Here is a 17,207-nt window from a genome sequence, read left to right as displayed (position 1 = left end):
AAGAAGCAATACTAAAGACTCTGTCCTAAGTGTCCACGTCCTGCTGTGAGAATGCCTCTTTGTTAAGATTTATTTATTTCAAGTGTGTGAGTACACTGTCACTGTCTTCGGACACCAGAAGAGGGCCTCAGATCCCATCACAGATGGTTGTGAGCCACCATGTGGTTGCTGGGAATCGAACTCAGGACCTCTGGAAGAGCAGTCGGCGCTCTTAACCACTGAGCCATGCCTCTTTAAATGTTCCAGAGCACAGCAGGAGGAGACTTTCTGTAAATATTTGAGATTGAATAAGGGCTTTAAAAATCCTAAATCCTTTTGAGGAATCATTAAAATAACATATTTTTGAATCTATTTTTTTTTCAACTTTCCTGTCTCAGAATCAGTCTACAGACTGCCACAAACGTAATCGGCAGCCCCATCATACCTTCCTAGAAACGGACAAGAGGGCACTTTACAATCCAGGGCCTCACAGATTAAAAGCTCTCTGCGCATGTGTCTGTGTCTGTGGTTTATTCAGTACGCTGCATTTTTTTTATAAAAATAATTCTGACATTTAAATTCTAGTCATTTTACTGGCTGAAAAAATGTTAGCCAAATATCCTTTTTAAATGTGTTTCTGTATCTGTGTGAGTGTATGTGTATGTATGTGTGTGTGCAAGTGTGTGTGTGTGTCTGTGTGTGTGTGTGTCTCTGTGTGTTTGTATGTGTGTGAGTGTATGTGTATGTGTGTGTGTGTGGTGTGGGTATGTGTCTGGGCAGGGGTTGTCTGCACCTGCACATGTCAATCACTGCCATGCACACATGTGGAGGCCAGGCACCAATATGGAGCAGGTCGTCCACTTGCTCCTTTATGTGGGTTCCAGGGATGGAGCTCAGGTCACCATGCTTGCCCAGCATCTTCACTCCTCACCCAGTCTGCATGAGCATGGCAGCCGCACAAAGGGCTAGACCAGCACTGTGCCAGAAAGTTGTGCCCTAGGACGGGTTCTGTCGCTGGCTGTCGGGATTGTAAGGAAACTGATCTCCTCACACTGCTGGATCTGTGAAAGGAGCGAGTCCAGTCAGATGCTTCTTCCTCTTCCAGCTAAGAACAAAGGCAATTTTAAACAGCACACCACGGAGGGAGGGGGCCCCTGTGTCCAAAAACAGCCCTCCTTCCCACAGCCCAAGTTGCTTCTTTGGAAACTGGCACCATCCTCTGCACCCCTGCTCAAGCCAACACTCAGAATCCAGAGTGGCTTTGCTTCCCCGACAGAAAACACTCACAACCTTAGTAACTAGCCAGGAAATAATAATTCTTCCTTCTGGAACAGTATGTAAACTCTCCGAGGGGAGAAAGAAAAAGGACTCTGCAGAACTCTACTCAGCTAGGTTGAGTCTACTATAAATTTAAAATATCAAAAAAGAATTTTTTTTGATAACGGTTCACATCAAAGTCTTCATGATTGATGAGATTTGGTTATGGATTATGCTGCTCTCGGGGCCTCTCTTCGTGTCACAGAAGCAGCAGCTGAGGAAAGCTTCCTTTTCTGAAAGAAAACAGCACAGACATTTCATCTGAATGACCTAGTCATACCAACTTAGGAGTGTGTTTGGTCAAGGAAAACAGCGAGCAGAGAGTCGCCACGGGAGGTCTTCATGGTAATACCGTGTGCACTGAGATTTTTGATGCACGTGTTTTAAATTCAAAAATTATATAATCTGCGTTTACTAAGCATATTAGAGTTAAAAACAGAAATAAAACCCAAGATCAACAACTACTGAACAAGTTACTAATGCCTAATTCTCCTGGGAAATTTCAACCCATAAGGTACGTTCAAATATGTGAAGAGTGTAATACATTGCAGAACTGAATTAACTAAACCAGGATCCTTTCCTTAAAATTCTCTGAAACTGAGGCTGGAGAGATGACCCAGTGGATAAGAGAACTTGTTACTCTTCCATAAGACCTAAGTTCAACACCCGTCTCAGGCAGTTAACAGCTGCCTGTCACTCCAGCTTCAGGAGACCCAACACTCTCTCCTGGCCTCTGCGGGCAACTGCACACATGTGGCAGATAGGGAGGGAGGGAGGGAGGGAGGGGAGAGGAGGGAGGGAGAGGAGAGAGAGAGAGAGAGAGAGAGAGAGAGAGAGAGAGAGAGAGAGGAGAGAGAACTTTTAAAATTCTCTGAAATTGTGTCAATCATCTATTAACAAGCTGAGTCTCTATTCATTGACCTTGGTGCAGACATTAAAATTATACAGTTTGAGAGAGACTGCTCATTAAATATGGAGGCATTAACATCTCGAGTTCACACATCAGATTCCTGGATGCAAGGGAACCTGAGATCTACATCAAATGCTGGTCTCAAGCTTGTAGCACTGGGCTTTATCAAGATATGAGCAGGAAACAAAGAAGTAAAATGTGTATTTATATAAATATATATAATTTATTTAATAAGCTCTTGGGGCTGCCAGTGCTTGGTCCCACAGCTGTCGTCTCTGCTATGATCCAGAGAGTAGACTTGGTGATGGGTGATTCACTTACTATGTCCCTGCTTTGTCTCTGAGAGACAGACACATGAAGAAGATATTATGACCGGTTGTAAAGACTACAATTTATAATATATCATATTCACACCTATCTAGAGGGTGGAAAATTCTACATCTTCAGTGTCCATCTCTTTTATAGCAAAGTTACTCACATCTTAAACATATTTATGAAGCAACGCAAGGCCTTATATTTCATATAAATTGATACCAGATAATTATTCTATTTAATTGAGACAACTTGGCTCCAGTCCTACAACTAACTGGGAAAAAGCCAGCAAGTAGGTGGTGAGGGCCTGAAGCGATGTTTGATATGCTAATCTCCCAGTACTATCTGGTGAGTAGAACACAAGACTTAACAAATAGCCAGAGAGCAGGGGCGGGCGGAAAACCTGTTTTGTTTCCTAACTGACAGTAATGTCATCGATACCAGGAAGAGCTGAAGTGACACTTTTCCAGGTCCGCCATGACATGACTTCCTGCATCCAGCCACCCACTCTCCCTGTCACTCCCAGAAGGACCCAAGATCAGAAAACAAAATGTAAATGACCCAACTCGTCAATATAGTTTTGACCAAAGATGTAAGACCTGTCTTACTACAGACAGATGAGAAACCCTAAGGCCCAGCAGAAATGAATTTTTTTTTTCTTGAGGATAGGTTCCCCCCCCCCCTTTTCCTTCGATGCTGTACTCCCTATGGAGTTACATGCCAGGCTCCGCCTGTCTGGACAAAATTACAATGTACAGCGTTTCCTTCAGTGCTGCTTTTGGCTTCTGAAGCATTTTGCACATTGTGGCTGTGTGCCCAGAGAACACTTGGTGGTCACCTTTGCAGCTGTGATTGGGTAGCAATGTTGAGTCCTCCAAGAATCCTTGTGTTTTTCTAGTTCAGATGACAACCTGTGACCTGGCACATAATGACCCCTCTGGTCCCCTTCTGTTTGGAGACTGTGATGGCATTTACAGGGTTTCCACTGACTTCTCCTCTTCAGGAAATAAGGACCACATTTACAGACTGAGAATAGTGTGTGTGTGTGTGTGTGTGTGTGTGTGTGTGTGTGTATAGTGCATTTGCATGTGTGTTTATGTGTGTATATATGTGTGCATATGTTGTGCCTGTGCGTGTGTGTGTGTGTGTGGTTGCACGTGTGTGTATGTGTGTGTACATGTGTATGTATATTGTGTGTGCATGTGTGCATGTATGTGTATGTGTGTATGCATGTATGCTGTGTGTGTATATGTGTGTGCATGAGTGTGTGTGCATGCATGTGTGTGTGTGTGTGTGTGTGTGTGTGTGTGTGTGAGCTTCCAAAGATGCTCACGTGTAGCTGTATAAAAGCTACAAAAAGGACTGAGCAGGTTTAGAGAGCTGTAAAATTGTGAAAACGAAAGGGGAAGCGTCCTCTCCCCAATAGGCTTCCTTCCAGTCAGCCTGCAGTTGCAGGCTCTAGAGGCAAGCCTGAAGGGAGCCTGATGCAAGACCTGGCCTTGGTGGTGCTCAGATCTGGAGGCTCCTGAAATGCAAACAGAGAGCAACAGGATGCCAGGAAGACTAAAGACTCTTACCACCTCTGATGTCACTGATAGAGCAAACTGTAATCTTCAACCAAAGAGTAATCAGGGTCATCTGCAGAGAGAAGGGCACAGGACAGAGTTAAGCTGATCGTTCTCCTTGTTAAGACCTTAGCCCAGTGGTTCTCAACAGAGGGGGGTCACCTTAGCCCAGTGGTTCTCAACGTGGGGGTCATGACCCCCACAAGGGTCAGATATCAGATATTTACATTACAATTCATAATAATAGCAATGTTATAGGTATGAAGTAGCAACAAAAATAATCTTACAGTTGGGGAATCGCCACGACATGAGGAACTGTATTATAGGGTCTCAGCCTTAGGATATCTGAGAACCAGTGCTTTCACCCCTTTCAAACCAAAAGTGTTCCACTTCAAGGAAACTGCCCCTTTCTAATGGTTAAATACATCAAAATACCAAGTGTGGACACCACGGCCTATGCTTAGTAGTCCTGACTACAAGCCTGAGAACATTCCAGAAATCACTGTTAGGACTTCTTTTTCGTTCCCGCCCACATTACACGTGAGCAGCCACAGTAAAGTCGTCATCAAAAAAAAAAAAAATGGATGAAAACGAAGTTAAATATCATATAAACATATCATCCTGACCGCTACCTTTTAATTTTTTAGTATTTGTTTATAGTGTGTATCTGTGTATATGTGTTCAGCACACACACATACAGAAGTCGAAAGACAATGAACGGGAGTCAGTCCTCTCCTTCCACCATGTGGGCGCCGGGCACTTAATTTAGGCTGCCAACCTTGAGGGCAAGCACCTTTGCCCACTGAGCCATCTTGCCGGCCCAAAAATTTTCAACAGCCATTAAGTTATTACTGAGAGGCTAAATCAGCATAAGTAGACCCTCCCCCTGAGTCCCCTTTGAACACAGCTACTTCAACCATTCTTGCCCGGAATGGTTCATTGTTAAGCACCCGCTAGGCATCTAATACTATGGTAAGGGCAGGAGAGGGTAAAAGACAAAATGTCCCTCTGCAAAGACGTGGTAATTAACCAAGGGAACACAACGGGCAAAGACCGCTGCTGCTGTGTGTGGTTCTCTTGGAGGTACTGCAGAGGAGAAGGGAGATGGACATGACCCGCAAACAATTCCTTTCAGGCAGTGTGCATCAGTATAAGGGCTGCCCAGTGAGTCCCTGTCTCAAAACGAAAAGCCTTCTAGTGAGATCCAAATACAATACAATCTCTTAGGAACTCAATCCTATCAGGCACGGACAGCCTGCCACCATGGACCACATGCAGCTTGGGGTAGCTTTGACCATGGCCCAATGCAAACTCAAAACCTTACTCGAAACATTGATACTATTTTTGACAGAGCCAGGTCTCAGGGTCAACAAGTCTGACACACCTGGTTCTTTTTTGGTTTGGTTTGGTGTTTGTTTGCTTGCCGGCTGGCTTTTTTCAAAACAGAGTTTCTCTGTGTAGCCCTGACTGTCCTGGAACTTGCTCTGTAGACCAGGCTGGCCTCGAACTCACAGAGATCCACCTGCCTCTGCCTCCTGGGTGCAGGGATTAAAGGGATGTGCCACCACGGGCGCGGCTATGTCTGGCTGTTATTTTCATATTGTAGCTAGTCAATCTTAAAGAACACCCGACCTCAAAATCACAAGAGGCTCTTCCCGGTGGCATACCTGGTATACGCTTAGGAACTGGGAGAGGTCCTCTCCTGTAAGAGATGAAAATCAAAGTCTTTCAGGTGAGCTCTAATTATTTTCGTAACTCCCTACTTCGTGCTACAGACATATCATGCTGTAATCACCTGGTTCCTATCCTAGAGAGGCAGAAGGCTCAGATGAGGCAAAGGACTTGCAGCTCTGACCTGCAGAAACCCAGAGGGCGTAAGGACGCACAGGAGTAAAGAGTGCAGAGCTCTGCCCAGGGCCTGCTAGCAGGATTCATCTCAGATGATGGAGGAAGATTTCCTGGTCTCCCGGAATGTCAAAATCTTCGTACATACAGTGAGAGAAAGCTCTACCTCACAATGAGTGTTACGTCAGCTAATGGTCCTTCCTGTTGATGGTATGCTCTGTTCTCTCCCACACACTTTCTGCTCTTCCTAAGGCTAGATGGACAGCTCAAGAGATGAGACCCTACCCCCTACCCACCACCCCCAACCCCGACACTGTGTGAAACAGAAGTTCCTTTCCCCTACAGACCCTTTTCTATATTAGGAGCAACACATTTTCCATGCAATGGACCCGGTCAATTAGAAATAGGTGGCAATGTCTTAGGTCATTGATAGTACAGGCATTTATTAAAATATTTTTTTTCTTCACATGAAAAGCAGCTCGTTATTACCTTGCCGGATGGGGCCCTGCAGTCTTTGCTGGTGGGGCTGCATTCCGCTGAGGGGAGTAGAAATTCTCATACATGATGGGTGCTAAGACACAAGACGTCAGAAACGTATTAAGGCTGGGCTGTCACGCAGTTGGTAGAGCACTTGCCTAGCATGCCTAGAGCCCTGGGTTCATTGCCTGGCACTACCTAAGACAGGCTGGGGTGCACGTGCCTGTCCCTGGGCCTGTCCCTTGGGGGATGGAGGCAGAAAGATCTGGAATTCAGTGCCATCCTCAGTTAAATATCAAGTTTAAGGCTAGCCTAGAATACATGAGACCCTGTCTTGAAAGAAAGGGGGTGGGGGGAGGAAGGAAAGGAAAGGAAAGGAGAGGAGAGGAAAGGAAAAAATAGAGGAGAGGTGAGGGGAGGGGAAAGGAGGAAAGGGGAGCATAGGGGAAGGAGGGACAGAGGGAAAAGGAAAGCAAGGGAGAGAAGGAAAAAGGTAGGGAGATCTAGAATGGTCCCCAAGAGCCCATGTGTATTAGAGACTCTGTCCCCAGCTTAGCAGCAAAGGAAGGTGATAGAACGTTTAAGAAGTATCACACAGTATGACCACATCAGAATGCCTCATTGGAGGCATGCCCTGGTCTCTTCCTCTTTCACATCCTGGCTGTAAAATGAACAGTCTGCTCCACCACTCTACCACAGTGTGCTGCCTCACTACAGCCTCAAAAGTAACAGCTTCAACCGTTGTACGGGAACCTTGGAAACCGGCCAAAATAAACTTTTCTCTCACAGGCTGATATATATGAGTATTTGTTACAGCAGCAGAAGTCATAGAGACAGTTCCTGTATCACAGGACAAGAAAGGCTGACACTACTACGTAACCGTCCCTCACACCATGCCGCCCGGGTCACCTGGGGGAACCTGTCCAGTTTTCCGCTGGTTCACAAAATACTGGATGTCCTTCTCAATGCTGCACGTTTCTAAACTCTTCCGGACTTGCTCATACATCTGATAGGAAACAAGCAAGATGAAGCTTTATGTAGACATCTATTGATGATATTACGGCTCCACTCTATGTGAGAGGAACTTTCACGAACAGTTGACTGTTTCCCAGCTTTTGTTCTGAAAATAAAAACATTCCCAAGACTTTTTTTTTAAGTACTGTTGGAACTAAGAAACTATATGCCAAGTCCCATGGTTTAATTCCCATGGCCAAGTCCCAGTGCCGAACACAGATGCTAACACAAGTGCTTACCCTGAGGCTAAGTTCTTCCCTTCGGTTCAACAGTTTTTCTGGACATCTGACCTTTCTTCTAACGTCAGTGTCTCTTATGAATGATCTAGCAAGGACTAAGATAACCTGGTCTGGTGTCTTTGCTATCTGGGGGCCCAGTTACCATGACTGTGCACAGGTTAATTCTGGCTAAGCGCCATGATGATACTGTAGCAAATTCTCACCCTGGAGTGGATGAACCAGCCCGGGCAAAGTCTGCTGATGCTTGGTTGACAGGGCTGGGTGACAGCATTCTACGCTGAGGACTCTTTGGGATTCACATTCTTCTGTCTTCCACACATCCAACTGGGTCTGGGTTTTATTACCTGCTCTCTACTCCTAACTCTGTTTCTTAATTAGCGTCACGGTGGTAAAAATGAACCGGGAGCCACACAGGCAATAGCAATGTTTGAGTCGATATCTCTCTGTACCTCAGTGGAAGCAGGGAGTGGGGAGAGGGAGAACTATGAAACGTTTATGATTCTTTCTGCTCTGATGATCCTAACGTGCGAAGCCCAACATTCTGAGAGTGCCTCTGACTTACTTCATCGTTTGTGACACACTGTTGTGACAGCTGGTTCACATGTAACCATAATGCATTTCGGAAGAAGTTGATTCGTTCACATTCTTGGGCCTCGAACACCTACAGAAAAACAGGTATACGTACAGGCATATATCAAGAAGGGGCATCTATTTAGACTGGCTATAGGGATGGAGAGATGGCTCGGCGGTTAAGAGCACTGACTGTTCTTCCAGAGGTCCTGAGTTCAAATCCCAGCACCCACATGGTGGCTCACAACCATCTGTAATGAGAGAGATCCAAAGCCCCCTCCTGGTGTGTCTGAAGAAAGCAACAGTGTACTCACATACATAAAATAAATAAATAAATCTTTAGACTGTCTATGACTTAAACAAACTTAGCCTATATTGAGAGAGGAGAAAGCAGGTGTAAAGAAGTAACCTTTAGCCTGATACAGGAAAAAATATGGCTGGGACTGGGGACATATCTTAATGATCAACATGTACAAGTATGAAGTCCTAAGCCTGACTTCCAGGACATGGGGGGGGGGGGCACACAGAGACACACAGACACACAGGCACACACACATAAACACAGACATACAGAAACACACAGACACAGACTCACACAGATACACACACAAAGGCACACAGACACACACAGATATATATACACACTCACACACTGATACATATGCAGAGACTTACACAAGACACACACATAGAGACACACAGAGATACACACACACAGAGGCCTGAGGCAGGGGAGACAGATAGGCACAAGGACAGAAAAAGTGAGTTTGCTCCTGATCAAAAGGGGATGAGACTGTGTCAAGGGTGTAGAGAAAGGGCCAGCTGTACAGCATTGCCTGGACAGGGCAGGGAGCAGCTCAGCTCCTCTTTCCACTTTAAGGAGGGCTATGATTCACAGAGACTACTGGCTGCCACCCTGGGAGTGGCCTGGAGTGGGCTGAGAATCCACACTTCTACTCAGTCCTTGGTTAGTGCTGATTCTACTGGGACACTGTTAAAAACTGGTGTCAGAAAGTTGAGGAACTTTGTAGCTTGTATCTTTTGTTTCCTCTTGAAAATAATGGAGGCCTGTGTACTCTCCTGAGAGGCCAACAAGTACAGGCAAGACTCTGGAGGGAATTACAACGCTCAGCCTACCATTAACTGATGTAGCCGTCTCATGTCTGGGCTAACCAAATATTAGACTAAACCTCTGGACTGAGCTGGACAGTGAGGTCAGGATGGGGAGGAAGCGAAAAGATGAAGACGAGAGGAAATTATTCCGATCCCTTCCGTTCTTTACTTCAGTGCTCCATTTCCAACTCCCTCCTCATGCTCAGTGACTGAATGAAACACAATGTGCTAAATCCCTTCTCGGGTTCTAGAAGGAAGACGTGCCCCATCCCAAGCTGCTTCCGGTCCCAGGCACCTACCTCGCAGGCCTTAATGTGTTCACTCTGCCAGTCTTCTCGGACCTTCTCCAGCATGTTGATGTGCAGCATGTACGCTTTGTCTGTGGTGGGGGACGGGGAGCTAGATTGAGGATCTGGACGGGCTTGTTACATTGTAGCTGTTCCTTTCTGGTGCCTGTTACTCGTACAGACTCAGAGTAATGTAAACAGCCCCCAACCAAGCCTCCCCATCTGTCAGAGCATGTCCCCTCTCACCTGAGTCCTCTACTGCAGTCTTCGAAGTGGCCAGTTTCACGAAAAGCTGTTAGGACCAAAACCAGAAAGAGATTAGGAAAGCTGACCCCACTTCCACGAACAAACACCGGTAAAAGCAACAATGGAGAGGTAAGGTCTGGCCTCAGTCCTCAGAAGCAAATCTCTGCCTAGCAAGCGCAAGGCCCTGGGTTCGATCCCCAGCTCCGAAAAAAAAGAAAAGGAAAAATACCAAGTCTCTATTCTTCAAGCTTCTCATCAGAAAACAGATATCTGGGCTAGAGAGGTAACTTAGTGGTTCAGGGCACTCAGTGACTGCTCTTCCACAGGTCCTGAGTTCAAATCCCAGCAACCACATGGAGGCTCACAACCATCTGTAATGGGATCTGATGCCCTCTTCTGGTGTGTCTGAAGACAGCTACAGTGTACTTATATATAATAAATAAATCTTTTTTAAAAAGAAAGAAAACAGATATTCTATGTCTTCCTAGAGATGTGTCTCTTGCCCTCAAGCTATGGATATTATATTCAGATTATATGTTATTAAATTCATTTTTAAATTTTATTTTATTGTTTTGTGTATGTATGAGTGTTTTGCTTCCATGTATGTCTGTGTACTACATTCTTGCTTGGTTCCTCCAGAGGTCAAAGAGGGCATTGTACACCGGGGGACTGGGATTATAGATGTTTGTGAACTGCCATGTCGGTGCTGGGAATCGAACTCAGGTCCTCTGCAAGAGCAGTCAGTACTCTTAACTGCTAAGCCATCACTGCGGCCATGTTATTGAATTTATCATTTAATTTATTAATATTGGGGTTGGGGATTTAGCTCAGCAGTAGAGCACTTGCCTAGCAAGCGCAAGGCCCTGGGTTCGGTCCCCAGCTCCAAAAAAAAAAAAAAAAAAGAAATTTATTAATATTGTTATTCCAGTTGTATTATTAGATGTATAATTCTTGCCCTCAAGAAGCAGCAGTCAATAAAGAATGTAGGAGCTAAGTTTTGAAGACATTAAAAAATAAGAAATAATAAAAAAAAAACAAAAGAAAATCAAGTCTCCCGAAAATTCCAGTTTCCTAATAGTGAGCCTCTAGGGTGCTTTGCCCAACCTCAAAATGTTACAGCTTTTTCTTGTTCTGAAGACTAGAACTAAAGAAGCTATTTCTCAGAGACTTGGGATATAAGGTTTTTTATTTTGTTTGTTTTCGTTTGTTTGGTTTTTTTTTTTAATAATTTAAGCTTTTTGGTTTTGTTTTGTGGGATGGGTTTTCACTGTGCTGCCCAGACTGGCACTAAACTCATGTCTCTCGGGCCTCGGCCTTCTGAAAACTAGAGTGTCCTGCATGTACATCCGACCCTGAGCTGGCTTTAAGCTGACATGAGGGAATCTCTGACTCTTCCGGTTCTGGGCCGTGCTGCGTACCTTTTCCTGTTGACGTTGGTTGGCCATATTGGCACTGCGGTGGACAGCCTGCTCTGCCTCATCCTTGTCCCGGCACTTCTGCTCGTAATTCTTCTTGGCCTTTGTGTAAACAGAGGATGGGAACAGGTGAGCAGGGTGTAAGGTCTGAAAGGCTGACCCAGACCCCACGCCAGCCACGCCCACCAACCGAGCTCTGATTGGTGCTGGAGTCTCTGCTGGACATCAGGCTCTCAGAGGAAAGGTTCCTGCATCAGTGCCTTTGAGCAGCCACCCCAGTTCTCACCCTTTTCCAAACTATTCGTGGAGTGGTCCCCAGACAAAGAGAATAAAAAGCTGCCATTTCTGCCTGGACGCACATGAGCTCTAATGACTAAGAAATGTGATTTGACATGTCTATGACTGGTTTTTATAATTTCTCTTTATCCTTGACCTAATTATACAGTACAATACGATCGTATCCAACCCATGTATATAACTTCTAAGATGTGTAACTCGACATTTATGTAACACCCGGAATCCTCAGAATCTATGCGCACACCTGGTCACAGGAGCCCAACTTCTCATTCTAAACAGGCAACAGCTTTCTAGAGTCTCCAGCCGCTGCCATGCATGGGGGCGGGGATTGCACACCAATGCCATCATTCCATTCACTTGAGTATGTTCGTGTTTGTTTGGTTTAGTTTGTTTGTTTGGAGACAAGGTTTCTCTGTGTAACAGAGCTCTGGCTGTCCTGGGCTCACCTTGTAGTCCAGGCTAGCCTGGGACTCACAGAAATCTGCCTGCCTCTTCCTCCCAAGTGCTGGGATTAAAGGCATGCACCACCGCGCCTGGCCCCAAGTTTCTTTTTTAAAGACTTCTGTTTTACAGAGTTTAAAGTAGCCAATGGCTTATCTTATGTCAGTTTTACAACCCGGATTATGGGATCACTTCATAAACTCTAATATTTATGGGATTACTTCATAGACTCTAATAAAGCTATGACTAACTTTATTCTGGTGAATAAATAAATATGACAGTTATATTTGACCAAAAATAAAGATGTCCTGTTCTAACTGGAGACATGGCTCAGACACTACAGGTTAAGCTCCCAGTCAAAAACACAAGTCTTTCCTTAGTTTGCTTTCTCTGTGGTTGCCCATTAAACAGGGATCAAGTGTGAGAACCAGAGTGCAGAGGTTCAAATCCTAGCCTCCCCATTATCTATGATGTTTTAAAATAAATTACTTAGTATCTCTGTGTCTTTGATTCCCCACCTATAAAGGAAAGATTCTTATATTATACATATAGGATACATTTATCTTCAAAGGCATATGAAAACAAGATAAAATATAAACTGTACTTTGACAACTAGTACACGTTGACGTGAAATTAAACCCATAAAACTCATAAAATTCAATAGTCGATGATCTCCAAAGGATGATGGCTCCTTTGAAGAGACAGACAGTGTCCCTGTTATACATACTTCCCTATAGTTCTCATAGTTAAGTTTCCATAATTAAATTAGAGTTAGCTTTTCACAGGCTTCAACGGCAGGCTATGTGTTAAATGGTTATCACATAACGTTCTATGTGTGGAAACAGTAAGTTCCTGGTTTTCGTAATTATAAGAACACATGACAATCATTCCAAGAGACCCATGTAACAATTCCTTTTTACAAAGTATCTCGAAGCCATTTCTCTCTGCTGAGCATGACCACTTTTGTTTTTGTGGTTCTGAGGATGGACCTTAGACCCCTGCACTGCTAGGGGAGCAACTCCACAATTGGCACATCTAAGCCCTTGGTTTTCTGAGACACGGTCTCACTATGAAGTTCAGGCTGCCTTTGGACTCCCTATGCAAACCAGGCTGGCCTCGAACTCATGACCCTACTGGCTCTGACTCCTGAGTTGCTGGGATTACATATATGGACCACCATACTGGATTTGGTTTCGTTTTGTTTTCTTGTTAGTTGATTGGTTAATTTTTATGACACTGGTCTTTCTATATAGTCCTGGCTGACCTGCAATTCACTCTGTAGACCAGGCTGGCCTCCCACACACAGAGATCCTCCTGCCTCTGTCTCCCATGTGTAAGGATTAAAGGGATGTGCCACTCTACCCAGCTTATGACAATTTTAATGGCTATAAATCACATATACATAGTTAATTCATCTTATGCATGAACACAGCTACAAAATATATTATACTCTGTGCTATAATGTTTTAGCATATAGTATATGCTATTTCTATACCTAAAACTTTATCAGTTTCCTTTTCTTTAGACACAATGTATCACCAGAGGGCCAGCAAGCCAGGCGCTCGGGCCGGGGCCCCACGGGCACCCAGAGGGGGCTCTCGACACACCATCCCGACGGCCGCCTCGGGAAGCACCGGCGGCCGGAGGGTACAGGATCAATGCATAGATGTGTAATTATCTGCCAAAACTATGTATAGCCGGGCTGGCAAGATGCCTCAGTAGGGAAAGGCACTTGTGCAAACCAAACAAATGGAGTTTGATTCTTGGAACCTAGTGGAAAGAGAGACCTAACTCCTGGAAACTTTCCTTTGATCTCCACATGCACACCATGCTCTGTGCACAGTACTGTGTGTAATGAAAGGAAGATAAATACAAAATAATCAATTTTTAAAGGCATGTATATCAGACTTTCTCTAAAATGGCAGTCCCGCTTAATTCTCCCAGAAATAATTTGAAAGTCTACATTTCCCTACCAACACCAAATACAGCCAGCGCATTTTATCTTTCTCAGTACTCACACTAAGATGTTAGTTGTGCTGGCTAACTTGATGTCAGCTTGACACAGGCTCCCTTGAGGAGATGCCTCTGTAAGATCTGGCTGTAAGGCATTTTCTTGATGAGTGATTAATGGAGGAGGGCGCAGCCCATTGTGAGTGGTGCCAACCCTGGCACTGTTTGAGTTTCTGACCTGACTTCTTTCAATAATGAACAGGGGTGGGGAAGTGTAAGCCAAAAAACCCCTTTCAACTTCAACAAGCTTTGGTCATGGTGTTTTACCATAGCAAGAACGGCCCCAGTTAAGACACTAGTTTATTATCTTATTTACAACCTGTTTTTGTCCTCTCATTACTAAAGCGGCACTTAATTCATCTTCTATGTCTTCTACCTGTTTATCCATTGACTACCTTTTATTTTGTTTTTTCAAGCTGATACAAAATAGTTATCTCAAGTTATTTTATACAACGAAACTGTGACAATCGTGTCTTTTAACCCTACAAATAATGCATGAAAGCTTCCAAACACTTATATTTTGCAATCTACCAGGAATATCGTTGACCCTTTAGTCCTAGGGATTGACCCTGGATCTCATGTGGCCTGCAACTGGACCTGAGCCCCAGCCCTTTTAACTGATTTGTAAAAGTGCAGCGTGCATTAGAAAGACTAAGCAGCTCGATGGTATCCGAGCCACAAATGTCCACCCCCGTTTGTGTATCATAAAAGTAGGGTCACAAGATGGCCCAGGTGGTAAAGGCTTGACAACCCGAGTTCAATCCCTGACCCACATGTGGAATGAGAGACCCCATCCTTGCTGGTTGTTCTTGACTCCTACATGTGCATGGACACACATGCAGGAAATAAATACTGGAATATGTATAGAGTATACTATTGTTACTAAAAGGTGTCTTGAATTTTAATGTCATTAAATTACTCATTTTTCTCTTTTATTGTTTACTAAATTATAAGTAGTTTTTTCCATGTTGCAATATATTCTTCCCAACTATATTTTTTTTTTTTGGTTCTTTTTTTTCGGAGCTGGGGACCAAACCCAGGGCCTTGCGCTTCCTAGGTAAGCGCTCTACCACTGAGCTAAATCCCCAGCCCCCCCAACTATATATTTTTATAGATCGTTTCATTTTAGTTTTATTTTGAACTCTGTGTCTCTGCATGGTGTGCAGGTGAGCACAAGGACCTCAAGGGCAGTGCTTGTGGAGGTCAGAGGGCATCAAATACCCTGAGTTACAGGCAGTTATGGGCCCCAGGGACTGAACACAAACCCTCTGCAAGAACATCCACTCTTAACCGCTGGGCCGTCTAGCTGGTCTTTATGACTGGTTGTTATTGTTCTTGTTCTTTAGAGAGATGGACTCTCTATGTAGCCTGGGCTAACCTGGAACTTGTTGTATAGACCAGGCTGACCTTGAAATCATAGAGATCCACCTGCCTCTACCTCCCAAGTGCTGGGATTTAAGGCATGAGCCACCAGGCATGGCTCTAACTGGATTTTAAAGGCTACCCACTATACATAGCCTTTCTCTCTTTGTCAGTCACTAAACTGCTATAGTTCTCATTATTATAGCTAGTGAACACGTTCACGCCTTTGTTCTGTTTTCTGGATGATTCCTGAAGGTAAAGTCTTAGATTCTTAGCATAATATTGTTGGAATCTTTTGGGTCATATTTATAAACCATATTAAAAAAAACAACTCAATATTTTTTTAAAAAATTATTGAAAGGTAAAGAACCAGCACCTGCCGGGGAGAGGCCACCTGGGTGAGGAGTTCAAGGTTATCTGTTTACCAGGCTACACGAGACACCAGCTGCCTTGCTGAGGGACATCACTTCAGTGGTCCTGAGGGACAGGAACTTCAGTGTCTCTTCTTCCAAGAAGTAGCAGTGGACACCACGTGGGGAACCTGAGCTTGACCTACATGATAGTAATCAGGCCCCACCCATCCTGGGTGGGAGCAGTGCGAAGTCAGAGCTTCTGGTGTGGCCAGAGGGGAAGTTGAACTCTTATCCCCAGATAGCAGAAATAAGGCTCTTGCCCCACCTTGTGCTGGAGCGCAATCACAGGAAACCAGAAAAACATGACTTAAATAATCCAACGCTTTTCTAATGATACCGTAAACATACCGAATCAATTGAGTATCGCCCAAACAAAAAAAAATAATAATAATCACATGGGATGGACAAAAGCAACCAGCAGATCCCGATAGATGTTCGAATGACCTGACTGCCATTCTATAGCCACGCACCCAAACGATCTGAAGCAAAGCAGCACGGCAAAGCTACAGAAAAGCTAAGCAAAGAAATAGAAGATTAAAAGAGCCGAAGAGGAAATTCTCAGAACGGAAAAGTAGCTTAGAAACGCAGAAGCCCCGTGAAGGAGAGAGGAGGTGAGGCCTAAACAAGCAGCAAGGAGTAAACATCGCCTAGCGTGGTCAAGAGTGGTTTTGGTATTCCCTCATGGTGGAGACCCAAAGGCAGCGAGTGGGAGGAAGGGTTTACTTTGGGTCACAGTTCATCATGGCAGAGGGTCAGGCGGAGTCCGAGGCAATGGAGTAGAGTCCATGGCAACAGAGTAGAGTCCATGGCAACAGAGCCTAGCACCCCTCACAGCTCAGTGCATTGGACCAGAAGCAGAGAATGGGAAACGCTCTTTATGGTTTTTTATTCAGACTCAGCCCAGACTGCAGGATGGTGTCACCATGAATCCTTAATTCAGCCTCTGGGGAATGACCTTCACAGAAAAACTCCGGAAGTGAATGTTATTAATACCGTCCTTGGTATTTTTAATCCCATCACACTGGCAAGCATAGGTAACCATCACTGAAGACAGAGAAAAGGCTGAGAGAATGTAACCGAGCCTCTGGGACCTTTTGTACAAAGAGAAGCAAGCCAGCACTCATGGACTTGGAATCCTGGGAGAGAAGACGGGCTAAAAATACACTCGAGGACATCGTAACTGGGGAGATTCCAACTTTAAAAAAAAAAAAAAGATATAACCTACAGATTAGTGGTAACTAAACTCCAAGGGTAAAGAATCCTAAAAGCACCCAAGGCATATGACTGAGCAGAAGATAAAGGAAATATCTTAAAACAAGGACATCTTATCTCAAAGAAAAAACAATCTGAGTGACATAGATTCCTTGCTAGGACAATGAGAACAAAAGGGAGAAG

The 17,207-nt window shown here is 44.5% G+C and overlaps 1 protein-coding gene across 1 annotated transcript in view; it reads right to left on the bottom strand.

The window, feature by feature from the left end:
- Window positions 1-1,177: 1,177 nt before the first annotated feature.
- Pstpip2 (proline-serine-threonine phosphatase-interacting protein 2) overlaps window positions 1,178-17,207 on the bottom strand; it is an 84,014-nt gene continuing 67,984 nt past the window's right edge. Inside the window, exons 7-15 of the mRNA NM_001271281.1 lie at window positions 11,293-11,391; window positions 9,875-9,920; window positions 9,641-9,720; window positions 8,221-8,319; window positions 7,315-7,411; window positions 6,418-6,499; window positions 5,751-5,785; window positions 4,096-4,156; window positions 1,178-1,529 (exon numbers count right to left, since the gene is read on the bottom strand). Of these exons, the coding sequence (NP_001258210.1) occupies window positions 4,107-4,156; window positions 5,751-5,785; window positions 6,418-6,499; window positions 7,315-7,411; window positions 8,221-8,319; window positions 9,641-9,720; window positions 9,875-9,920; window positions 11,293-11,391 (588 nt within the window). The 3' untranslated portion in view covers window positions 1,178-1,529; window positions 4,096-4,106. The remainder of the gene's footprint in view (window positions 1,530-4,095; window positions 4,157-5,750; window positions 5,786-6,417; window positions 6,500-7,314; window positions 7,412-8,220; window positions 8,320-9,640; window positions 9,721-9,874; window positions 9,921-11,292; window positions 11,392-17,207) is intronic.

This window comes from Rattus norvegicus, chromosome 18, assembly GCF_021556685.1.
Source record: "Rattus norvegicus strain SHRSP/BbbUtx chromosome 18, alternate assembly SHRSP_T2T, whole genome shotgun sequence".
NCBI classification, from domain to species: Eukaryota; Metazoa; Chordata; class Mammalia; order Rodentia; family Muridae; genus Rattus; species Rattus norvegicus.
This window is presented reverse-complemented; position numbering and strand designations above follow the sequence as displayed.